At 44.5% G+C, this 26,601-nt stretch overlaps 1 protein-coding gene across 1 annotated transcript in view; it reads left to right on the top strand.

The window, feature by feature from the left end:
• The window catches only part of FAM135B (family with sequence similarity 135 member B), a 54,083-nt gene extending 28,940 nt beyond the window's left edge, over positions 1–25,143 (top strand). The window contains exons 11-19 of the mRNA XM_018562706.1: positions 2,077–2,231; positions 4,767–6,570; positions 8,974–9,134; positions 10,466–10,557; positions 14,390–14,487; positions 18,441–18,592; positions 19,588–19,698; positions 22,788–22,901; positions 24,840–25,143. Coding sequence (XP_018418208.1) covers positions 2,077–2,231; positions 4,767–6,570; positions 8,974–9,134; positions 10,466–10,557; positions 14,390–14,487; positions 18,441–18,592; positions 19,588–19,698; positions 22,788–22,901; positions 24,840–25,045 — 2,893 coding nt within the window. The 3' untranslated portion in view covers positions 25,046–25,143. The remainder of the gene's footprint in view (positions 1–2,076; positions 2,232–4,766; positions 6,571–8,973; positions 9,135–10,465; positions 10,558–14,389; positions 14,488–18,440; positions 18,593–19,587; positions 19,699–22,787; positions 22,902–24,839) is intronic.
• The last annotated feature ends 1,458 nt before the right edge of the window (positions 25,144–26,601 follow it).

Raw genomic sequence — 26,601 nt, 5'->3', positions numbered from 1 at the left:
CACACACACACACTAGATTCTGCTGGTAATGAATCCCTTGAGATACGGTCAGAGAACAATGGAGCACTATGTGCTAATGTAAATATGTCACATACCAGAACATATGATGAAAAATATGCACAGTGGTCAGTGGTTAGCGCTTCTGTCCTTGCACCACTGGGGGGTCCATGGTTCAAATCCCAACTGTATGGAGTTTGTATGCTCTCACTGAGCTTGTGTGGGCTTCCTCCCACACTCCAAAAATATAATGGCAGGTTAATTGGCCCTGTATGTATATAAGGTAGGGATTAGGGATGTATCGGTACAGGTTTTTCGGTATAGAGTATGAGTACCGATTATTTATATTTCGGTACTCGCCGATAGATTACCGATACCAGTACTTCCGGTAGCATGGAGCCGGCTTCCCGAGCAACCAGGAAGCACGGCAGTGTGTCATTACCTGCCATCCAGCTTCTTGATTGCCTAGGAAGCCGACCCCATGCTGATTGGCTGGGTAGCTGGCTTTCTGGCCAATCAGCATGGAGCTGGCTTCCTGGCCAATGAGGAAGCCGGGAGGCGGGTCATTCCCCACGGCCTGGCTTCCTGATCGACCGGGAACCTGGCTCCATGCTGTTTGGCTGGCTCCATGCTGATTGGCTGAGAAAATGGCTTCCCAGCCAATCAGCATCGAGCTGGCCAAACAGCATGGAGCTGGCTTCATGGAAAATAAGGAAACCGGACGGCGAGGCCCGGCTACCTGATTGGCCCGGGAAGCTGGATCCATGTTCCCTCGCGACACTGGCAGTCAGAGGAAATCTCCCTCTAACCGGAAGTACCGGTATCGGGGGTAAGTATCGGAGCATGTGGGCGGGTACGAGTACGCACCCAAGTACTCGGTATCGGTGCATCCCTAAAAGAGACCCTAGATTATAAGCTCCTTGAGGACAGGAACTGATGTGAATGTGCAGTATATACAAATTACTGCACAAACTGTTAGTGCTTTAAACACATAAGCAGGGCTTACCTTGTAGTTGCACATGTCAAAATGATCTGTAAATCCAAAAATATAGACAACTACAGTTATATATAACTTTCGCTATGCTTTATCTCACCTTCCCCCTTCACCTCTTGAATCGCCCAGCGGGTCAAAGTGAAAACCCATATCAATAAAGGACCAACAGGAAAACTTGAACGACAGGATGTGGTGCTGATATCTCTCTCTCTCTCTCTCTCTCTCTCTCTCTCTCTCTCTCTCTCTCTCTCTTGAGTTTTTTTTAAATTTGGATACAAATATTAATAAAGGCAAAGTCTTATACTGAATACTGGTATAATAAAGGTATTAACCCCATCAAACAGTTACCAGATATTCTCTGATCAGCCATAACATTATAACCACCAGCCTAAAATTGAGTAGGTCCCCCCTTTTGCCACCAAAACAGTCCTGACTCATTGAGGCTTGGACTCCACTAGACCTCTGAAGGTATGCTGTGGTATCTGGCACCATGCCTTCAGTAGCAGATCCTGTAAGTCCTGTGAGTTGCGAGGTGGGGCCGCCTTCGCTCCCTACATCCATCAATGAGCCTTGGTTGCCCATGACCCTGTCACCGGTCAACTGGTTTTCCTTCCTTGGACCACTTTTGGTCAGTCCTGACCACTGCAGACTGTGAACATCCCACAAGAGCTGCAGTTTGAAAGTTGCTCTGACCCAGTTGGTCTAGCCATCACAATTTGGCCCTTGTCAAAGTCACTCAAATCCTTATGTTAGCCCATTTGTTCTGCTTCCAGCACATCAACTTTAGGGACAAAATGTTCACTTGCTGTCTGTTATATCCTACCAACTTCCAGGTGCCATTGTAATGAGATAATCGTTGTTAATGAGTGCACCCCTCAGTGGTCGGCTGATAAGTGTATGTTGTTATAGTGGCCCATTATCACTGAAAGTTCTTTGACCCAAAATATATTTTGGAAATTTACATGACAGCCCATGTGTAACACGAAATTCTAATTTCCTAAATAACTGCAATATGTCTACACAAGCCAGGTATGTTCCTTTTGGCTTTTCAGCACTTTAATGAAAATGTTTTCACCTGCTTCCAGGATTCAAAGTCACGGTAACTTGTCGTCAGTAGTCAGGAGCTCGGAGTACCTCACCGGCATGCCTCCTCTACCAGTTGAATGTCTGGACATAGATGGAGACTGGAGTTCTATTCCCATTATCTTCGAAGACAGATATGTGGAACATCCCAAGATAGGTTGGTAAACTGAAATCTCATTTGAAATACAAGAATGCTTAGGTCTACTGGCTGCATATTTCCCGGTACTGCCAGGCATTTTTTTTATTACTTGGTATCCTTTACAGCCAAGGAAGGTGCCATATTAGCCTCTATTTGGACCGCAGTTGCCATGGTGCTGCACATGTGATGAGCTGTAACACCAGCCATTTGAGGGTTTGCAAGTTTGGTAGAGGGCTGAAATAAGCACACTGTGTACCTTGACAGTTGGCATGCCTCGGAAGCAGTGGCGTAACAATCGCCATAGCGACCAATCGCCATAGCGACCGCTATGGGGCCCGGCCAGGGCCGCCTGGGTCGCTATGGCATTTGGGGGTGCTGGCTGTCACAGACAACAGCTCAGCAGCGGCCACGGCGCATTACCCCTCATAGCCGCTGCGGAGCTGTGTCAGTGACAGCCAGCCGATGCGGCAGATGAGGGTGGTGTTCGGAATGGAGGAGGCGAGGCCCGCCTCCTCTTACATCACTCGCCAGCAACCTAAGAGCAGGTGGGGCCAGTGATGTAAGAGAAGGCGGGGCTCGTCTATAGCAGAGGAGGTGGGGCCCGGCGACCACAGAAGCGCTGACCGGTAAGAGATCTCAGACCCTGCAGAGCCCACTATAGAGAGTCTATGGTGGGCTCTGCAGGGTCACTCTCCGCTGGGGCTCTGCAAGTGGCATGACTATGGGGCCCTGTGATTTCTAGTTACGCCCCTGCTCTGAAGTAACTGTTTTAGAAGACAGTTAGGTTTGTTGGTCTAGTTCTACTTTAAATACCAACTGAACGTCACTTTAAATTAGCCAATTATATTCCAAATGCATTAAAACAAAAGGAGTGCAAAGTCTTACTGTTCATTGTCCTTAGAAAGCAGTCACATCCAGAGTACAAAGGCCTGTTCCCTGCCAGCATGCTGTATAGAAGGACTCTTGTTCTTCATATGAAAACAATCAGTGGCGTAACTATGGCCATAGCAGCCCACATGACTGCTATGGGGCCTGGGGGTGGGAGGAGTATTAAAGCCATTAACAGAATTTGTTTAGCTGTCATAGCAGTGTAGACTTATTGCCCAAACATTTACAACAGCCCAGCCTCTCTAAAATTAACCCTGTATGCCTATTGCACTCTTCCTGAGGCTGTTAAAAAAAATCCAGTGCCTCCTAAGGTTTGTAGTTCTGTAGCAAAAAAAAAAAGCCAGCATCTAAAAAAAAATTAGGATACTAGAGCAATTGTATGTAAAAGGACTACAATTATGTCATCATAAAAATATACTGATAGTTAAATATTTTTGCTACTACTAAAGGTAAATGTCAATTCCATGCACTACTGCTCCCTGGCCATTCATAATAACACTGGTCTCTAGTAGTATACTGTATATGCTCACAGTTCTCCTGCTACCGGTCCTTGGTTTAGCCATACGTTTTATGTTAGGGTCAGTGACAGTATTGTCATAGTTGACCCTGCCCGTTGCCAGTTTCCCTCTAAACAGCTAGTAGGAATATAGCAGATCATGAGGACAGCTATAACGGAGGATGACATTAGGAAGCAGCCTCTATACCAGTGGTTCTCAACCTGTGTTACCTCAGGACCCACATTTGTCCTTGGTCATTAAGTCATGACTGAAGTTGCACTGCAATGGAACGCACAGTATTAGGGTATCGCACATTCCGGTGCGGGTGTACGAACTGTGGGTGGGATGTGCATTTGGGGGTACCATTCAAATGAATGGCAACACAACACACCTCCCACACCAGAATGCATGGTAGGTGCGATTGCGTGGTACAGTGCGTTGATCGTATGGTACTATGCGATTAACGCACTGTACTAGTGTGAACGGGCCCTCAAAAATTATGACAGACACACACAACCACAGACACATTCTTGCACACTCAGACATTCTCACACACCCCAAACATTTTTTTTTTTTTTTATTTATTTATTTTTAAGGTCCATGTTGGAAGACTACCCAATCTTCCTGCCTACCGAGAACTGGAGTGGATCCTCAGCCTGGGGTCCAGTGTGGGCTTCTGTACTGTGACTGAGTTCCATCCATGTGTGCATTGCTTGTGCAGCTCCCTTGCATGCCCTGTAGAGGTGCCGGGAGCCAGAATGTGATGTCACTCTGGTCCACTGAGGGAGCTGTAAACAATGCATGTAGGGATGGAGCTCTCTCACAGCCATAGCCCCATCCCACCCCACCCCACCTCAAGCTGGCACTCGGCGCCGAGCAGCATATTTTGAATTGCGGCCTGGCGCGAGAACGGACAGTGCTGCACTAGGGGGAGGCATAGGAGCCTCTCACCTAGAAAAGAGAAAGGCATGCGGCGACGCACTGAACATGGGGTCGCGACCCACTTTTGGGTCACGACCCACCAGTTGAGAACCAAGGCTCAAGATGGTGGCAGCTCTTCATAACATAATGTAGATCTCCATAATATAATAGTTTGTCCTTTTTGTAAGTTTAGTTTAAACTACCATTGATATCATGTTCTTCTCTCTTTTCCTCTTGTTTAAAACAGCTGAAGAAAAGAAATATGAATCCGAAACCATCTTGGGCAGTAGTAACATAAGTGACCACTTCATCCAGACTACAACAGTGTATGAAAATGCATCTTTTGAAGAAACCAGCCAATGTGTCCATGTGCCAGAAGACATTAGCCCTACCCAGAGCCCGGTACATAGTTACCAGGAAGCTTTTCAAAAAGCTGAAGGTGTTTCTAAAGTTTTGCAGCTTGGGGCTACAACCAATGTGCAAGAATCAATGCCAGGTGAACCTGAAGTATCTCAAGAGGATCCACCTGAACACAAATCAACAGGTGTTACGTATATTGAAGTAAAGCCGAGCACGGTCAACCAGTATAGAGGAGAACCAGTGTTAATTGTCAATGCTTCTCTTCCTAGCCACGGCTCTGCAACAGATGTAGAGTTTAACCTAATGGAGGCTGGTCATGGGTTGGATGGGCTGACTAAAGAGAGTTTGGAATCTGAAAGCATAGCAATGCTTGACATGGGAGACTCTAAAGATATGCAAAGCTTTAATAAGAGGAGATTACATCAAGGCATGCACATACTGTCCAAAAGTAACAGCACAGAGTTAATAGGTAAATCTTTGAAGAAGGCGCTTGTAGCAAATCCTTTTCCTAGTGACAAACTTGACCACTTTTCCTTGTGTTCTGATGTGATCAAGCGTTCATCATCTTTGATATCTGACTCAGGAATAGAGAGCGAGCCAAGCTCTGTTGCTTGGTGTGATACCAGCTGTAGGTCAGTAGACCCGGGCAGTGATAAGCAACTTTTACAGCAGTTATCTCGAAAGTATGATGTGCATCGAAACTCGCTGGAGGGAGTTCAGACGGAGAGCAACACAAGCTTACCAAGCGGCATTCAAGCTTCGTTGACTTCCATTAACTCCTTGCCATTTGAAGAAGACGAAAGGGAGGTAGAACTTTCCAAACTAACTAAATCTGTTTCAGCGCCACAAATAAGTAGCCCTGAGGAGACCACAAATGATTTGACTGTGGTAAAATCTGAGGCTGAGGAGGACAACCAAGACAACATCTTGGCCAAAGTCAATGATGCTGCTAGGACTGAATCTGAAATAACTACGGTAATGTGCAGCGAGAGATATTCTCCCAATGTAACTGTTGAGTCTTCATACACCAAACCCATAGTTGATCGTTCAATGTCAAATTCCAACAGCAGCTTAGAGAATTTGTTATCTGACCCTGACAAGGTTATGCTAGACGATGATGAGGTCTTTAGACAACCTTTGCTGTGCAATTCAAATATTCAGGAGGAAGAATGTTTCTCAGATTGTCTGAGCCCAAGGCCTGGAAAGCTGGACTCAACATTTTCACTAGAAATGTTGGTAGAGGATGACACCTCACAAGCTCATTTCTCCAATGTGTCACAAACTAAAAAGGCCATAGAGGAATATTCATATTTGCAAGAGATTGAACTCACTGAAGATTCAAGTAGTGAACAATTGCTTGATAATTACTCTGGCTCAGATCAGGAATTGTTAGATGTGGACCATAGGAGTAAAGTGAGCAAAAGCGTGTGCACTCTATCACAATCAAGCTCAAGTTCAACCACAGTGTTGACTTCAGATGGAAGGCGAGTTGTAGATATGGTTAACCTCTCCGTTTCCTGTACAGCAACCTGTTTGCCTTTTTCTTCAATGCAAAAGGACACTCCTGTCATCCCTGGCTTTACAGCAAAACAAGTGCTGTTCCCAATAACAAGGCAACCGCTGGGATCTTTTGGAGTTATTTCAGCAAATTCTTCAGATACTGATGAAGAAGTTAATGAACGGATGCTTAGGTGAGAACTTTTCAGCTCCAACACTGCATGTTGCCAGTAATACAATTATGTGTAGAATAAAAGGCTCCAGTTTGCTGCCTTGCCCTTCACTGCAGTCTTGTTGGGTCCTAACTTTTGCTATGCCGGCAACGTTTCTGTAATTTTCTCAGTAAAAAATTGTGTTTTCCGTTCATCCACTCTGCGGCTGTAAACTTCAAATTGAACTACTGACGGAATAAAGCTACCGTTTACCATAATCTAGTTCTTGGGTCTAGGTGTATGACCATAGCGTGGGCACATTTTTTCAGCTTCTCCACCCCAGTCTTTGTGAGCCATGTGCGACATCTGATCTTTCATGCCAAGCATACAAACAAGCATAGAGCCACACAGTGCGTCCTCTTTCACATGTAAAGCTTAATTGAACAAGCAGCAACAGAGACATCCACCCATGTGTTCCGTTGTGTGAAATGCGTCATAGGGAGGACATGGGTGAAGGGTCTCTGCTTCTACAATAAAGCTTAGCATGTGTAAGAGGAAGCACTGTAGAGCTCTACACTCGTATGTTTTTCAGAATGTACCTTTTTGTTTGGGAAGTGGACCCCCGCTTTAGACACGCAAAGGTTAACAACTTTGATGATGTGAGAGAGAGAGACAAGAAATAGATGCCATGGTGATATAATGGGGCCATGTGAGTACTGTCATGTATAAGCAGACAGGCTTGCTGTCTGTACTGTCATGCTGAAACAAAAAAACGGCCTTCACCAAACTTTTAGCACAATTTGCTATAACATTCACAGAACCCTTCAATGGAAACACTTGTACTGAATGACTTGGAGAGATGTTCACATATTATTGCCCTTATATTGTAGACACAATTATATTGTATAAGTGGGGTTTTGTGTCCGAACTTCTTTACGTCTCACACAGGTCAATGCAGATGTAAAAGCAGGTTGATGCAGTCTAGAATAAGGATCAAATGCAGGTCAGAAAACCTGTCAAAGAACTAGACATGTAAGCTGCGGAAAAAGTTGATTTGGTTACTTTGGGATTCAGGTCCGAAATTCAATTTGGTTCGGGTTTCGGACGAAATCAGAATTTTCATTAATTTCGGATGAGTTTGCGTAGGAATATTCGTTGCGACTACCACAGAAACCCATATACAGATATTACTAAAGCTGAAGCTCCTAGATTCGAATGGCATTCAGGAGTCCGAATTTCCGAATAGCATATGGGAGCTCCAGGAAGCAATCCGGGTCTGGGAGCCATATACATAGACATACATAATATTAAATGGCATTCGGGAGCTTGCAAATGCTATTCGGAAATTCGAACTCCATTTGGGTCTTGGAGCATCAACTTTAGTATTATGTATATATAATTATTATTCTGTAGAGCGACTGAACATTCGTTGCGGCAACTTTGGGAGCTATATATATATATATATAGATATAGATATATATATAGATATATCTATATATATATATATAAACTAAACCTAAGGCTCCCAGACCCGAATGGCATTCGGGAGCTCCCGAATGCAATTTGGATGCATTAAACCGAAAAGCACATCTGATTGGCCATAAAAGTCTGATTCAATTTTGTTGTTAAACGAATTTTCGACAGGATCTGAAATTTTCTGAAACGCAGATTTGAACACCTTCGGCTGCATTGAGATTTTGAAATTTGGATGTGTCCAAATTTCCGAAAATTCGTCCAAATTTTGATTTGGAACGAAACGAATCACACATGTCTACAAAGAACTCAAAACGATCTCAAAAGCATCAAACTGATTTCAGATGGAATCTAAAACAAGTGGTAGCCTGCCGGTCCTGATTCTTGCTCCTGTCTTAGATCTAGGGCTTCATAGTAATTCCTTAATTACAGATTGCAGATTCCTACATGTTTCTGTTCTCAAGAAATTACACTTTGTTTCACCACGTCCTTTACAAACTGATCCCTGAATGGAAGGGTCCTGGTTCATTATAATCAGCTGGTGGACTTCTTGTGTTGTAATGAGGAAAGTTGCAGTGTCGGCATCCCTTTAGTAGTAATTGACCCTTAGGGAGTATCTCGCCAAGAATAAAATTCCTATTGCAAGGAATGCCAAAAATTGTACTTGTATCTTAATGCAGCCTTCTGGGAAAATCAGTCAGCCAATCACAGAAGCTAGAATTAACATTTCTGGAGGAGTAACATATACCAACTGTGTACAGGACGCCTCCGGGCGGCCATATTGCATTGCATTTTTTTGACAGATTTAGAACGTTACCGAAGCTGCACTTTTGAATGGTAGGGCAATTTATAATAATATTAAATTACAAAATGGCATGTGCAACACTTATATGTTCTATTGTTTTTAAATTGGAGTTACCCTTTAAGTATGACATTGCTCCCCTACATGCTGTTCATAAATCTTTTCTCTAGTTTCCATCAGGCTAAAGAAAAATTCATAGAAGACCTGAAATTTGAAGGTTTCATATACAGTGACCTCTCCATATTGGCCTCAGACCTTTATTATTTCCCACCAGAAGAAGAACATCTGGAAGATGGCATCCATCTTGTGATCTGTGTGCATGGGTTAGATGGTAATATCTCCTGTTTTCATTTCATGTATTTTCAGATTACATTTTTATGGACAGTGAAATAATGTGAAACAGTTCTATCACAGTTTATGATTATAGAGTAGAAGTGAATGCATTGGTTTATCCAGAGAATGTTTCTTCAGTATCGAGTTATTTTATCCCCCAGCTGTTGAATATGTACAATATAGCCAAAACTTGGTGGATGTTTCCCAAACGCTCCATAACCATGGCCATTAAATTAGATTATTTAGAATATTACTGAAGTATCTATGGCTTTAGCAGCTTCCCCCCTTCTGGGAATGCTTTCCGCAAGATTATGGACTGGTCTGAGGAAATTTGAGCCATTCAACCAAAAGATCAGGTCCTGATGTTGGAGGAGAAGATCTGGCTCACAATTAATTTTCCAATTCATCCCAAAGTGTTCAGTAGGGTTGAGGTCGGGGCTGTTGTGCAGTTCCTGTACACCAAACTCATCATGCCAAGTCTTTACGGAGCTGGCTTTGTGCACAGGGGAACGAAAAAAAGGCCTTCCTCACAATGTTGAAAGTGCACAGTGATGTAAAATTTCTATGTATGTAGCGTTATTAGTACCCCTCACTGGAAACATCACTGGAGGGGTGTCTTCATACATTTGGGCATATAAATGTATGTATGTCCATTGGTTTATTCTTTAGAGAATTATACAGCCGATACAGGGGTGTCCCCAGGCTTTTTGCCTCCTGAGGCCAGGGGATGGGGGATGCTGTTATGCGGTTAGTAGACACTGCCCAGGGGATTGTGCGGTCGGTGCACGCTATGGGGAATCAGGATGGGGGGGTGATGTTTATGCACATAGAAGGTTGCTCGGCAGGGAACTCTGTCCAGCATCCCACCCTGATTCCTGGCATCCTGCTCAGCTCTTGGCAACCAGCAAGGTCACAGTTTGCCAGAAGCTGTGTGAGATGCCAACCAGAGCATCACGGGTTGCTAAAAGCTCTTGGAAACCTGGGACAATCTGGCTGGCAAGCCCCACCCAACCATGTGACCCAATAAGAGGCCGCCATTATAGGGATGGCCCTGAGTCTATGACTGCCTGGATTTCTGACCCACATGGCTCTCCTTCAATCAGATAGGCCTACATGCAAATATTTTCCAGCTTGAGATATTACTAATTATAATTTACAGCTCTGGAAAGAACATTTACAAGTTGTACATTTGATGCATGACATAATGCAATTTGAGCTTCTGTTCACTGATGCTTTGTCACTTTTCCCTGGTGTACTTTGCAGTGGATGCAGAAAACAAAATGATACTGACAGACCGCAAATTATTTTTGATTTAAATACATATTGCAGGTAATAGCGCAGATCTTCGATTGGTCAAAACATTTCTTGAACTAGGGCTACCAAGGGCAAACCTGGACTTCCTTATGTCTGAAAAAAATCAGGTGTGTATAGAAATGTATATCGTGCCTAATGGTATAAAGAGGATGTTTAATGTGTGATGCTTTGACCCCGAGAATATTGGGGGTTTTTTCAGTATATTTATTGGGTTTTTTCAGTATGCATAGTAAAGCTGTGTACAGTAGATAAGTATATTTAAAGAAGAACTCCAGCTATGTAAAAAGTTAGCCCTGGCAGTGGGGCTACTCCAGCACTGCAAGGGTCAACTGCTCATTTTTCTCACCTGATCCTCAGTCCTGCGGTGGTGACTGCTCACTTCTCTCTCCCTCCACTTTCACTGTGGTATGTCTCTCGGTGTCCTCATGTCTTATGCAGATGAAAGGACCCGCATTGGATGTGATGATATCTCAGTGGGCCTTAGACAGCCGGAGCTCAGGGAAGAAGAGGCTGCAGTGACCAATCTGGCAGCCAGGCTGGATCAAGGATTGAGTATATTTTTTTAAATTTTAGACTCTAGGCCAACACGAGCAGTTAACCCTATGCAGTGCGGGGGTAGCCCTACTGCATGGGTTACCTTCTTACATTCCTGGAGTTCCTCTTTAATATATTATATTTTTATGTCATTTTATTTTGTTTTTAATTAAATAACATTTATTAAGGTATTATTGCGAATTATCAGGCAAAAGCAGAAGTGATATTAAATGACATGCACAGATGTATTATCCATCACTAGGGTGACAGCAACCCCCTATAGACACAACTCTGTGCTGCTAGAGGAGTCTGCACGTTCTAACTCTCCTTTCCTGAAATATTCAGTACTGTTGGAGGCCTCTTTTTCCTTTAACTCTGCTCCTTCCTCTGTCTAACCCGCCGCTCCTCCTTTCTCTATCTCTCCCCTCCTGAAATATTCTGCTCTACTGAAATACTCTCCTACTTCCTCTGTCTAACCCTTCTGTCCTAAAATACTCTGCTCCTTCCTCTATGTAATGCTCCTCTCATACTCTGCTCCTTCCTCTAACACTCCTCTCCTAAAATACTCTGCTCCTTCCTCTGTCTATTGCTCCTCTCCTGAAATTCTCTGTCCCTTCTCCATCTAACATTCATCTCTTGAAATACTCTGCTCCTTCCTCTGTCTAATGCCCCTCTCCTGAAATACTCTGCACCTTCCTCTGTCTAATGCTCCTCTCCTGAAATACTCTGCTCCTTCCTCTGTCTAATGCCCCTCTCCTGAAATACTCTGCTCCTTCCTCTGTCTAATGCCCCTCTCCTGAAATACTCTGCTCCTTCCTCTGTCTAATGCCCCTCTCCTGAAATACTCTGCTCCTTCCTCTGTCTAATGCCCCTCTCCTGAAATACTCTGCTCCTTCCTCTGTCTAATGCCCCTCTCCTGAAATACTCTGCTCCTTCCTCTGTCTAATGCCCCTCTCCTGAAATACTCTGCTCCTTCCTCTGTCTAATGCCCCTCTCCTGAAATACTCTGCTCCTTCCTCTGTCTAATGCCCCTCTCCTGAAATACTCTGCTCCTTCCTCTGTCTAATGCCCCTCTCCTGAAATACTCTGCTCCTTCCTCTGTCTAATGCCCCTCTCCTGAAATACTCTGCTCCTTCCTCTGTCTAATGCCCCTCTCCTGAAATACTCTGCTCCTTCCTCTGTCTAATGCCCCTCTCCTGAAATACTCTGCTCCTTCCTCTGTCTAATGCCCCTCTCCTGAAATACTCTGCTCCTTCCTCTGTCTAATGCCCCTCTCCTGAAATACTCTGCTCCTTCCTCTGTCTAATGCCCCTCTCCTGAAATACTCTGCTCCTTCCTCTGTCTAATGCCCCTCTCCTGAAATACTCTGCTCCTTCCTCTGTCTAATGCCCCTCTCCTGAAATACTCTGCTCCTTCCTCTGTCTAATGCCCCTCTCCTGAAATACTCTGCTCCTTCCTCTGTCTAATGCCCCTCTCCTGAAATACTCTGCTCCTTCCTCTGTCTAATGCCCCTCTCCTGAAATACTCTGCTCCTTCCTCTGTCTAATGCCCCTCTCCTGAAATACTCTGCTCCTTCCTCTGTCTAATGCCCCTCTCCTGAAATACTCTGCTCCTTCCTCTGTCTAATGCCCCTCTCCTGAAATACTCTGCTCCTTCCTCTGTCTAATGCCCCTCTCCTGAAATACTCTGCTCCTTCCTCTGTCTAATGCCCCTCTCCTGAAATACTCTGCTCCTTCCTCTGTCTAATGCCCCTCTCCTGAAATACTCTGCTCCTTCCTCTGTCTAATGCCCCTCTCCTGAAATACTCTGCTCCTTCCTCTGTCTAATGCCCCTCTCCTGAAATACTCTGCTCCTTCCTCTGTCTAATGCCCCTCTCCTGAAATACTCTGCTCCTTCCTCTGTCTAATGCCCCTCTCCTGAAATACTCTGCTCCTTCCTCTGTCTAATGCCCCTCTCCTGAAATACTCTGCTCCTTCCTCTGTCTAATGCCCCTCTCCTGAAATACTCTGCTCCTTCCTCTGTCTAATGCCCCTCTCCTGAAATACTCTGCTCCTTCCTCTGTCTAATGCCCCTCTCCTGAAATACTCTGCTCCTTCCTCTGTCTAATGCCCCTCTCCTGAAATACTCTGCTCCTTCCTCTGTCTAATGCCCCTCTCCTGAAATACTCTGCTCCTTCCTCTGTCTAATGCCCCTCTCCTGAAATACTCTGCTCCTTCCTCTGTCTAATGCCCCTCTCCTGAAATACTCTGCTCCTTCCTCTGTCTAATGCTCCTCTCCTGAAATAATCTGCTCTTTCCTCTGTCTATTGATCCTCTCCTTAAAAATTATCTGTCCCTTCCTGTATCTAACTCTCATCTCCTGAACTATTCTTCACTGTTGGAGGCCTCTGTTCCTTCCTCTATCTCACTCGCCTCAACTTTATTACTCTGCTCTTTCCTCCATCTAAGGCTCCTCTCCTGAAATACTCCGCTTCTCCCTGTGTCTGTCTCCTCTCCTAAACACTCTGTACTGCTCGAAGCCTCTCCTTCTGCTATCTAACGCTTCTCTCCTGAAATATTCTGCTCCCTCCTCTAACTCTTCTCCTGAAATACTCTTCTCCATCGTTTATCTAACCTCCCTCTCTTGGAATACTCTTCACTGTTGGATGACTCTGTTTCTCTATCTAACTTTCCTCTCTAAGGCCTCATTCACACACAACGCAAGCAAAATTGTATATTGCGTATATACGCATATATGCATGCACTATATGCAATCCCAGAATGCATCACTCGTAATGGAATTTTAATGTGCTGTACGCGCGTATATGCGCGTAAACACGCGTATGTGCGTGTAAATACGCAGAGATACGCTGCCCGGACGCATCTCTGTTCCATTCTGTTTTTGCGTATATATACGCCGCACAAATATACGGCTCCATACGCGGCTGTGTGTATGGAGCCATTTATTTGCATATGGTACAATACGTACGTACGCGCGGCAGTGTGAATGAGGCCTTAATATGCTGTTGACTATTGGTGATATATTTGTGCGCTGAGTTCCTGGGTCTGCACTCCCGCTATGCCCATGAGGGGCTCCCACCATCTCTGTGGATTATATTTTTAATAATATAGAGGATGTAACCGGAGGATCTGGAGAACCCAAAGGTGGGTGGGAACACCCAAAAATTCCAGTTGGACACTCCAAGTGAGACTGACAATGGCTTTCAGGGCTATTTATAACAATTTCAGCAGGAGAGTCAGAAATTAAAGGAGGGGAATCTTACCAGACTCCACCAAATTGATCTCTTTTGGGTTTACTGACCCTCACTGTGTATGTCATGGTATGTAAATGTCTGAAGTAAACATTAGAAGATGCTCCCTTCCCCTATTGTAGACTCAGTAATGGTGTTTTTCTTCTCTCTTTTAGAATGACACGTTTGCCGACTTTGATGCGATGACTGACAGGCTGATTGATGAGATTATCCAGCACATACAGCTTTATAACCTCTCAATCTCCAGGATAAGGTGAGAGAAGCATCCTAATGTTCCCGAGATTCAGAAGTCATTGATCTGAAGTGGAATCTAAAAATGTGAACTTTGTGTGCTTTTAGATGAAATATTTCAGACGCACGCTCCCCCCTCTGCTCTGCATGGGCAATGTCCAGATTTCATGCAGAAGATTGCCTATATCTAGCTGACATTTGGGACAAGTGGGAGTTTGTAATTCACCCATCTTAAATAGCTTACGTGAGGTGAAGGAAATGCAGTAAAAAATTCCATTACACCCATATGTGATAATCTATCTCTGATGCCAAGATGAAAAGCAAAGAATTCCTTCAATCATCTTCCACTTTGTCTTGTAGCCATCTGGCTTTTTTTTTTTTTTTTACTTTTTTCAACCTCCACACAAGTGCCCACCAGTATTTTGAAGTAAGTTTATTTTGTCCTGAGGCCAATAGTTATGTCTCAAGGTTAGAATTTTATATGGATACCTTGAAAGCACTGTACTTAGAAGAGGGCCACATGCCTACATTGGAGGTATTTACACCGTTCAGCCATAACATTATGACCACCTGCCTAATATTGAGTAGGTGACCTTTTTCTTGATGAAGCATGGACTCCACTAGACCTCTGAAGGTATGCTGTGGTATCTGGTATCAAGCCATCAGTAGCACACCCTGTAAGTTGTGAGGTTGGGCCTCTATGGATCAGACTTGTTTTTTTAGCACTTCTCACAGATGCTCGATTGGATTGAGATCTAAACAATTTGAAGTCAACACCTCAAACTTGATGTTGTGTTCTTCAAACAATTCTTGAACCATTTTTGCAGTGTGGCAGGGCACATTATCCGGCTGAAAGAGGTCACTGTAATCAGGGAATATTGTTCCCATGAAGGGGTGTACTTGGCCAGCAACAATGTTTAGGTCGGTGATACATGTCAAAGTAACATCCACAGGAATAAGAGGAACCAAGGTTTTCCAGCAGAACACTTCCCAAAGCATCAAACTGCCTCGACCGGGTTGTCTTCTTCCCATTTGGCATCCTGTTGCCATCTCTTCCCCAGGTAAGAGACGCACATGCAACCGGTCAAGGTGGCCTGATTCATTAGACCAGGCCACCTTCTTCTATTGCTTTGTGGTCCAGTTCTGATGTTCACATGCCCATTGTAAGCAGTTTTGGCGGTGGACAGAGGTCAGAAGGGGCACCCTGACCAGTTTGCGGTTATGCCGCTCCATCGCAACATACTGCGATGATCTGTGTGTTCAGAGTTCTTTCTATCCGAACCAGCATAGACTTTTTCAGCAATTTGAGCTACAGTAGCTCATCCATTGGCTCAGACGACACGGCCCATCCTTCACTCCACACGTGCATCAATGAACCCTGGCCAGCCATGACCCTGTCACCAGTTCTGTTTTTCCTTCCTTGAACCATTTTTGGTAGGTGATGACCACTGCAGACCGGGAACATCCTACAAGAGCTGCAGTTTTGGAGTTGCTCTGACCCAGTCGTCTAGACATCACAAAGTTGCTCACATCCTTACACTTGTCTATTTTTTCTGCTTCCAACACATCAACTTCAGGGACAAAATGTTCACTTGTTGCCTAATATATCCCTCCCAGGGCAGGTTTATGATGGCCAGCACTTACAGCATATCCTGAGTAGTGATAAGCTCGGGCGTGCCGAGCCCGCCAGGAAGCTGAGTGCGCAGCGCCAATCACAGGTACTGAGACATTTCCCAATCTCTGCAGCTGCGGACCAGGATCATGTCTCAGTACCTGTGATTGGCGCTGCGCGCTCTCAGCTTCCTGGCGGGCTCGGCACATAGAGCTGCGAACACGCCCGATCTCATCACTAGGGCCTGGTTCACACCTGAACGTTTTGTAGCGTGTTCAACGCTCGACGAACGCTCTACAAAACGCTCAAACATCTAAATCCCATTGTATTCAATGGGTCTGGTTCACACCTTGCCGCCCGTCCGAACGCGGTACAAACCGGCCTACCCCAGAAAAGGTACAGGAGCTTATTTGCGGCGTATTGGGCCGTTTAGTAGCGTGTTCGCGCCCATAGACTTCGACGGGAACGGGCTGAAATGAGTGTTTGCGCGTAAAATCGATGATGCCACTTACATGGGACAGAACAACAATAAGCACTAACAATTGTTTATGTACTAACCTATTTATGGACATGCGGGTGTAGGTGAAGAACTTCTCCTCATGTCCACGGAGTGTCTCATACATGGCCTAAAACTGGCCTCTTTCTTCACGTTTTGCTATGACTGGATGGACCGTGAAGGTTTGCTATGACGGGATGGACCCAGAACTGCCTGCTATCTCTCCTTCTCCTCAATCGGATCAACTGCACTGCTGCAACGACTGCTGCAGTCCGTCTCCGTTTGCCTAGCTCCATAATCACTGAAAAATCAATCACAAATCGCAACTCTCCTCTGTACAAAAGACACTGCACACACCACACGGTCTTTTGCATACAGGAAAAGGAAATGCTGCGTCTCAGGAAGTCTTTTTCATTGGACGCTTGCGGAAAGACCGGAATTCTTTTTCATTGGGCACCTCTGTTGTCGCTCCAAATGCTCAAAAACGTGTGTACGTTGCGCGTTTCTAATGTACAAAAACGCGCTAAAAACGCTCAAAAACGCCGGGGGGAAACGCGCGTTGTACGCGCATATACAAAACGTTCAGGTGTGAACCAGGCCTAGTCCTGAGTCTTCTGGGTTGAGTGTTGTCGGGCGTTTCATTGAACCTAGGTATACTGAGGACACCTTGTGGCAAAACTGAATTACGGCAGGAGAGTAAGAGGGTATCGCAGCCAGAGCTTACCTGGAAGTATCTATTGGGGCCTACTGGAAGTGTTTCAGTTCTGCTACATGCTGTGCAGCTCCGATTACTTCAGTATATTTTGTTTCAACTTTTTCTACTTGCCAAAAAGAAAAAATGAGTATTTTCTGTTGGATACAATGTGATTGTTAAAGTGATCTAAAGGTTCCCCCGGCCTACTCTACATTATCGCACTTGAATAGATCACCCATGGAACCACTCAAGTCCATGCGTTGATCACCAAAGATATAGTGAAACCATGCCCAGAGCTTTGACTTGAATTGAAACTCCCAAACTCAGACGTTTTTCATGACCTACAAGTAAAGCACTTTCTGTCCCCGGCTGTGAAATTCCACCATAGTCCCCTGCTCCTATTGTCCTTTAAACCCGATGCCATTTTTAGAGCCTCTTTCCCTGAGATTGATGTCTCTTCTCTATACCATACTCGCCAATACTTCAGTGAAACTACGCCTACATATGTCTGTCACTAGGAGGTTGATTTGGGTACTGCCATGGATGAGGTGGACTGGCAACAGGTCTGGTAATGGTCAAATCCCACGCACAAAATGTTTTAGCTGTAGAAACTATCTACAAAGTTATCACTAGATGGCACATGGTGCTAGTTAGAGTTGCCCACCATGTGGATACTTCCCCCTCTGTTTTCGGGATTGTATTGAGCTTGGTACATTTTTCCATGTACAGTGGACATTCACCATGGCCTTGAGGTTCTTGATTGAAGTCTTTTGGATTTTATCTATGCTGATTGGGTCTTCCCTTGCACCTCAGGCACCAAAGGCACTGTGGTGAGAGCTTCCAATCTAAAAGTGATGATAGCTGTGAGTTGCTTGGGATGAGTTGTTTGAAAAAGTAATAGTTCAGTAATTAGGTTGAGGTGGGATAGGCTTCTCTGAAGAGATGAGTCTCCATGTAACAATTACAGGAGTGCATGTAGACAGAGAGCGGCTACAAGGAGGCTGGAGGAGATCAGCAGCACGGAGATGCAACAAAAGATGAAAAAAAGTAAAATCAAATATATAAAATAAAAGGAAATGGTCTCTGTTAGGGGTTACTTCTATTTTAAACGTATGGAAATGTTTGGGAACAAGAAACCATCTTAGTACTTGTGTGATTTTTGTCTCTGCGCAGTTTCATCGGGCACTCGCTGGGAAACATCATCATACGGTCTGTACTCACCCGCCCTCGCTTCCGGTATTACCTCAACAAGTTGCACACATTCCTCTCCCTTTCTGGACCCCACCTGGGAACCCTCTATAGTAACAGCACGTTGGTCAGTACAGGTAAGTCTCTGGGGGTGTGTATTGGGGGGGTCATGATTTGGCAAATTTTTGGAAGGTCAATTATTGCAAATTGAGGTAAAGTCATCAACCAGATCTACAAAATGTATTAATCTACTTTATTTTCCAAAAAATATCTGTTGCCAGACATACTAAAAACTGTTACAATGTGACATGGTAGATGACAACAATGGAAATGTGTCAGATTAAAGAACTATGGGGGTCAGTGCTTTTCCTCATAGTTCTGCTAAGGGTCACGGGAGGACACAAACTAGCATCCTCCCGTGACCCAAAGCTCAGTATATCCCAAGCTACAGCTCGCGGTATACTGAGACCGCTGCAGCCGGGACGGATCCCGACATTACTGTCGAGATCCACCCAGTTGCGTGATTGACAGCTGGCTCTGCCTATCTAGAGGCAGAGCCAGCTGTGCCCGCCCCCTCCCCCGTCCTTTCTGCCAGTCATCGCTGGAGTATCAGAGAGGGGAGGGAGGGGGAATCCCTGCAGGGAGCCGTGACTGACAGTCACGGCTCTTTGCAGGGACATGATGGAGAAGTGAGTGAGCGACGGTATGTGTTTGCTCACGTCCCGAACTATTGAGCCGACGTGTGACAGTTTCATTGTCACAGGTCGGCTCGAAATATGAGGTTAAGTGAAAATCACTCACCTCATAGTTCTCCTTTTAAGTTATCTATTCTAAGAGTATACATATCCATGTATGTTCTCATGTGCTCATCCAGGAAGACATCTAGAATTTTTGAAAGATTTTTGTCAATGCTTCCATCCATTACCACTACCTGGGATATGGAGTTCTAGATTATGCTGCTCTGATCGAAAAGAACACCTTCTGCAATTTCAGAACGAACCTTAAATTGTGCCCATGTGTCCTCTTCAGGGACCGGAGATTAATCAAGTTGTCACCGTCCTTCCAGTCGCCATTGATTATTTATAGATAATGGTGTAACTATGTATCATCATATTCTCTGTTTCTTTCCCAGGTTTGTGGCTGATGCAAAAACTGAAGAAGTCCGGCTCACTGCTACAGCTGACGTTCAGGGACAACCCCGACCTGCGGAAATCTTTCCTGTATCAACTAAGCCAGAAACCAGGTTTGTAACGTTGCCGAGACTGTTCCACATAAGAGGACCCTGAGATCCCTGACGGGGTGAAATCTCCTTTGGCTATGTGGGTGGGGGGCTTAATCAGAGAAGCTTCAGACTAAGACTGTAGAAGGAAATGCTTTCCGCCTATGTTGCTCAACGTTGTTCACCAAAGGGCTGCACATAATGTATATTGAATGTAGTGCTACAGAAAGCCATCAGAGACTGCGGATATGCAACAACGGATGATTAAAGACCGGAAACAAATTACATGAGACAGTGGCATTGCTAGGATTGTGAAAGACCTGGAGCACCCTTAGGCACCCTAAAGGAAGCAATGATGTAAATGGTGGATGTGGTCACATTGCACGAACAGTGGGAGGGGCTTAAAGAGGCATGGTTAAATATAACCTAACCTGCTCGCACAGTATGTAATTGACAGCCCTGTTCACAGCATTCAGTGGTCTGCATTATCTATTGTACAGCCTGCTGGGGTCAGAAGTACAGGTGAAACTCGAATAATTAGAATATCATGCAAAAGTAATTGCAGTAAGTGCTGCAAAAGGGGCCCAAACCAAGTACTGAGTACATATGCATGCTTGTACTTTTCAGAGGTCCAATATTGTTCTATGTGCAATCCTTGTTTTATTGATTGCATGTAATAATCTACTTTTTTGAGGTTGTGGATTTGGGGTTCTTGGGGTTTTCATGAGCTGTAAGCCATAATCATCACAATTATGACAAATCACGGCTTGAACTATCTTGCATTGCATGTAATGAGTCTATCTCATATATTAGTTTCACCTTTAAGTTGCATTAGTGAAATAAATGAACTTTGCACAATATTCTAATTATTCGAGTTTCACCTGTACGTAATGCACAAAGTGTATTGTATTGTATACTACTGACACCTGCAAAGTGTAGGGGTCAGGGCATGTAATGCACAGCTTGTATGTTGCCAAAAGTATGTAATACATGGAGTGCAGGAGTCAGTAGTATGTAAGGCACAGAGTGCAAGGGTTAGTAGTAGGGGATGTAGAGAGTGCAGATATCAGAAGTGTGCAATGTACAGTGTACAGGGAGTCAGTAGTATGTAACACACACTGTACATTACACACTACTGATGTCTGCACTCTACATCATCTACTACTGACCCTTGCACTCTGTGCATTACATACTACTTACTACTGCACTCCATGTATTACATACTATTGGCAACATGCAGGCTGTGCATTACATGTCGTGACCCCTACACTTTGTGCATTACATACGGTACTACTGACCCCTACTCTGTACATTACATACTCCTGACCTCTACACTTTGTGCGTTACATACTACTGACTCCCTGTACAAAGTGTACAGCTCAGGAGTATGTAATGTACAGAGTACAGGGGTCAGGAGTACGTATTGTACAGAATACAGTGGTCATTGTTATGTAATGCACAGAGTGTAGGGATCAGAAGTATGTATTGCACAGAATACTAGGGTCAGTAATATGTAACACACAGAGTGCAGGGGTCAGGAGTGTGTGAAGTACAGAGTGCAGGGGTCAGGAGTGTGTAATTTACACACTCCTGACCCCTGCACTCTGTACTACAGTGTGCAGGGGTCAGTATTATGTAACACACAAAAGTCACTTACAAGACCTCAAGCAGAGCAGTGCCTGCATTGATTGAGGGAAGCTTCTCCTTTACACTTATCTTACAAGCCCTTATGCGATAGCCAGGGCCGTCCCTACATTTTTCATCACCTGACACAGCCTAAAGAAAATGGTAGCTGAGCTGTCAGCTGGGCGAGATGCAGTGAGCAACCGAGCTGCCGACCAAGTGGTTTTGGGGAGAGTGGGGTGTAGGGAGTTTAGGGTACCATAGCTCTGAGATGAAGTTCTATTTATTGAAGTTAGCCAATTATTGCTTTAAAGCCTCTAAAACCAACTACAATTGAAAGATGAGCACAGACCACGAAGGCAGACAATAGGATCGAGAGGTGAGCGAACGCCGGTATGTGTTCGCTCACCTCCCGATCTACTGAGCCGACCTGTGACAGTCTCATTGTCACAGGTCGGCTAGAACTATGAGGTGAGTGAAAAGCACTCGCCTCATAGTTCTCCTTTAATTCACTGAGCTGTGACAATAAGCAGGTCATCCTTGATCATTTTCTTTTGGTGTAGGCACACCCTCAGAGCTACATCTACCAAAAGCCCTTTCGCTATACACAATATAGTGCAGGCTCTTGGACGTCAAGGCAGCAGCATTGTTGTGCTGACAAAGAAATCCATATATGCATGTGGTGAAGGACAAAGAAGGGTGAGAAATAGGAAGGGTTCTGTAGTTCAGCAAGGGGGGACTAGGGCAGGACCTCAACACTGCTTGGCATAGCAATACAGTTGAGGTAATTCTGGCAGCTCAAACAGCGAGCGTGAGGGGCTTACTGGATCAACCAACCGATGTTTCTCTGTACTAGCACTTACTGCAATTACTTTTGCACGATATTCTAATCGAGTTTCACCTGTATAATTTCAACATGTATATCTAAAGTAGGTATAGAGACACTAACGGGTCTTGCAGCGGAGATAAGTCATGGCATCAGCATTTTATTGTCAACAGAGCTCCGTCCACAAGTGTGTTGATAAAGATGGACTGAGCTCCCTCAAAACATTGCCAATAAAATGCTGATGCTTTGACTTCGCTCATTATCTACTTTGAATTTGTTTGGGTATTTTGTGAATGAGCAAACAGGCATTTACCAAGTGTGGTTGCTACCTCTGGGACTTTATAGCAACAAGTATTGTAGGCAGTTCTATGAGTGAACAAAGAGGACAGTATAATAGTTTTATTGCACCGATGTTTCAGAGCGAGTCACAGTCCACTTGTCTGCCTTGAGAAAGGCGGGCTGTGACTTGCATATGCGTTGGTGCAATAAAGCTACTATACTGTCCCTCCTTGTTCACATAGGGAAACCCTTTGAGTGCCTACAATACCTGTTGCTGCATTATTTGTTTTGTGTTAGGCACCAAGGTGTTTGTTTAGTAAAGTGCTGATTTTGACTTTCTTTGCATATATCTATATACTCTGAGCTATGCATTTTTTGTCAACAGGCCTTCAGTATTTCAAAAATGTTGTTTTGGTGGCGTCTCCTCAAGATCGGTATGTTCCTTTTCACTCAGCAAGGATTGAAATGTGCAAAAACGCCATTAAGGACAAGCATACAGGTACCTTATAATGCACGGTAAAAACTGGTTGGAAAATCTTATATTTTGCTAATCTTTGATGGCTTCAGTTTAAAGCACAACTCCAGTAGCATGATAAAACATAAAAAAAGCAGCTTTTGCTGCATAAATTATCTCCCCTTTTGATGGTTTCCCCCACAGACTTAGTACCCCAAAATTTAGTGCTGGCCAACTTTCAGGCTAAGTGATGGCTATCATCATTTAACCCACTTCATCATTACGCACATCATGTAGAGTGCACATCATCATGCCGGCCTAGGCTCACATTACAATACTGCGGACAGTGGCACTGCTATCATCACTGCTTACTGTAGCATTGAAGACTGCTGTTGCAGGAAAGAAAGGAAGAAGATCCAAAGAAATCACTTTACCAGCCAGAAGATCCAGTACTTCCAGATATAGGGACCATGCGACTAGCTCTTCCTTCCAGGTGACAGCACTGGTAGTTGGCCATTGGCTGTGCAGGTACCCAGCGCTGTCATCAAGGTAGAGAGAGAATCCACAGCACTGTGTAAGCTGTGCTTTGAGGGATCCTCTTTGTTGAGTTTGCTTTGTTTATAAATAGGGATGAGCAAATACACCTGGGTTCAGTAGACAGTTTTTGGGAACTTAGTGGTAAACCCCATTGAAGCTTGTTGTTCAATTTTGGACTTGTGTAGGTCTAGTAAGCAAAGTAATGTCAAATAAAAGCTGGGCACTATAAAGGGTGGGGGCTAGGTTATCCATTCCTTCAAATGATATGTTTTTGGCTCTGACCAGGGGCACAGGCTACACACTGCATTGTAGTTGCCTTTTTTTTGCTGCGTGTAAGGAGCATGTCTGATGCTCCTATGGCTATTGCAACCTCTCAGCTCCCTCAGGTGGTTGCTTGTTGACACTGAACATATCCCACTCTTGTCAACCATGGACTCATCATGAGCCTGGCCATACAACCTCAGCACCTCTGTCATCTGTGGGCTAATGGGCCTGGCCATATACCCTTAGCACCTCTCCATAATCTGTGAGCCAATGAGCCTGGACATACAACCTCAGCACCTCTTCATCATCTGTGGGCTAATGAGCCTGGCCACAAACCCTCAGCACCACTCCATCATCTGTGGGCTAATAAGCCTGGCCACACACCCTCGGCACCTCTTCATCTGTGGGCTAATGAGCTCGACCATACACTACTCGGCCTTAGGGATTGGTTATTGGTGCCTTTTTTAAGCATCACTCACCCACGGCTTTGGAATAGTGATAGTCCAGTCTAGTTCTGTCTACACAAGCCTGTATCTTGCTCTTGTATATCTTGAACCTTGTACCTGTCTTGTATCTTGAATTCTGTACCTACCTTGTGTCTTGAATCCTGTACCCGTCTAGATCTTGTATCGTAGTCACGTCTTGATCTTGAATCCTAGTCTTGCCTTGTACCTTTTATCCCCCCCTGTGTCTTGAATCCTGTAACTGTCTTGGTCTTGAATCCTAGTCTTGCTTTGTATCTTTAATTCTAGTTATTTCTTGTATCTTCAATCCTGTTCCTGTCTTCTGTCTTGCTTTCTGTTTGTCTTGTACCTTGTCAACGGTCAGTACTAGTGCCCTGCACCTGGGGGCTGCCTGCAACATTTATAGTCAGAGTATATAGTCTAAGGCCTAAGGGCATCTGAGTACCGGTAGACGTACTTGCCTTATGGGAAAAGAGGCTGCTAGGAGGTGAACCAACTCACTGGTATATACTCTGAAGAAAGTGTTTGCATCCGGTCCTGGCACTGTGAAGCTCTGAACTTTTCGGGCCAAAAGTTTGTGATTTGCGAATCCTGGGAATTCGCCCCACAAACCCATTGTAGCAGTGAATCAGAACCTCGATCCTACCCATAGAGCATCCAAGACCCAGCAACACCAATTATCATGACCAAAATGCAAATTCAATGTTTTTTCTTCCAGGTCCCATCTACACGGAAATGATCAACAATCTTCTACAGCCAGTGATAGACTCCAAGGACTGCACTCTGATCAGGCACAACGTTTTCCATGCCCTGCCAAACACCGCCAACACCTTGATTGGACGAGCTGCTCACATCGCTGTGCTGGACTCCGAGCTCTTTTTGGAGAAGTTTTTTCTCGTGGCTGGTCTGAGCTACTTCAAATAGCACCGGATTCTAAGAGTAGGGATTGTCCACTATACCTGTAAACCAAAAAGTCACCCGAACCAGGAGTGTCTATACTACTGAAAAACTGAAATATCAGCAAAAACATGGATACAAAATGGGTCTCCCTTCAATAATTTGAGGTTTTGTTTTTTTTCCTGAAGAACACTTCTGTAGCATTGTATATAAGTAATATGATTATTTTATAACTTTTACTCTAAAAGTCAAAATGTTGTGTCAAATCGAGTACTGCACCCATCTGCACCCTTAATTCAGAACCTCTGGTGGTGTAAATGTCCTAATAATGATTTCACATTTGTTGTTATGCATTAATTAGCTATAGTTCCCCATTTTATAAACTTGAAGGCAATTTTCCTATATGTGTCTACAGGTAGTTTTCTTGTTACCCTAAAATAATTGGGGGCTTGACTCGGGAAGGGCTGAGAGATGGAGCGGATGCAAATTACACATCACCAGATCGACTAGATCAGCCTTTCTCAACCAGGGTGCCGTGGCACAGCGGTGTGCCTTCTGGCCTCCTTAGGGGTGCCTCAAAATTTAGTGGTAGTGGCAATGTAATGTGAAGGGGGAATGAAGACCAATATGAAAGGGGCCCCTGTAGAAAATGGGAACTCTGTGAAAGAGGGGCACCTATTGTGAAGGGGGGCTACTGATACAAAGAGTGACTCTAATGAGAAGGGGGAATGAAGACCGATATGAAAGGGGCCCCTGTTGTAAAATGGGAAATCTGATATGAAAGTGGGGCTTCTGATGTGAAGGGGGGCTACTGATACAAAGGGTGACTCTGAAGTGAAGGGGGGCTACTGATGCAAAGGGTGACTTTGATATGAAAGTGGGGCTCGTAAAGGGGGGCTACTGATACAAAGGGTGACTTTGATGTGAAGGGGGGCTACTGATACAAAGAGTGACTCTGATGTGAAGGGGGAATGAAGACTCGTAATGGGGCTCCTGACATAAAATGAGAACTCTAATGGGAAAGGGAGGGAATCTGATATGAAAGTGGGGCTTCTGATTTGAAGGGGGGCTACTGATGCAAAGGCTGACTCTGATGTGAAGGGGGGGAAATCTTGAGTTGAAGAGGGCACTTCAATATTAAGGGGGAACTGTTTTTTTTGGGTGTTTTTATGTGGGGTCCCCCTTCAAGATATATGACATTTTAGACTGGGGTGCCTCAAGATTCTGCATACTTTTAAAGGGTGCCATGACTTAAAAAAAAAAGGTTGACAAACGCCCTACATTATACAGATAACGAATAACCCATCCAGACATTTTTGACTTTGGAATGTTTTTGGCCACAGCTTTTATATATAAAATAACATAACTAACAAACATTAACACCCCTTATCCTATAATGCAATTCCCAGTGCGTAACCCACTGGAAAGGCCTGCAGTATGTATGGAAGCAAATTCTTTTATGTATGGACATGCAATACCAATTATGTGCCCATTATATATTAGATATTTAGACTAATAGAAGGTTTATTTAAAACGTTTTATTTATCACTTCTGTTTTCTCCAATATACACATGCAAAATAGC

Source organism: Nanorana parkeri, unplaced genomic scaffold (assembly GCF_000935625.1).
Source record: "Nanorana parkeri isolate BGI_ZX_2015 unplaced genomic scaffold, ASM93562v1 scaffold593, whole genome shotgun sequence".
Classification (NCBI taxonomy): Eukaryota; Metazoa; Chordata; class Amphibia; order Anura; family Dicroglossidae; genus Nanorana; species Nanorana parkeri.
Note: the sequence above shows the minus strand (reverse complement) of the source record. Positions and strands in the feature narration are given on the sequence as shown.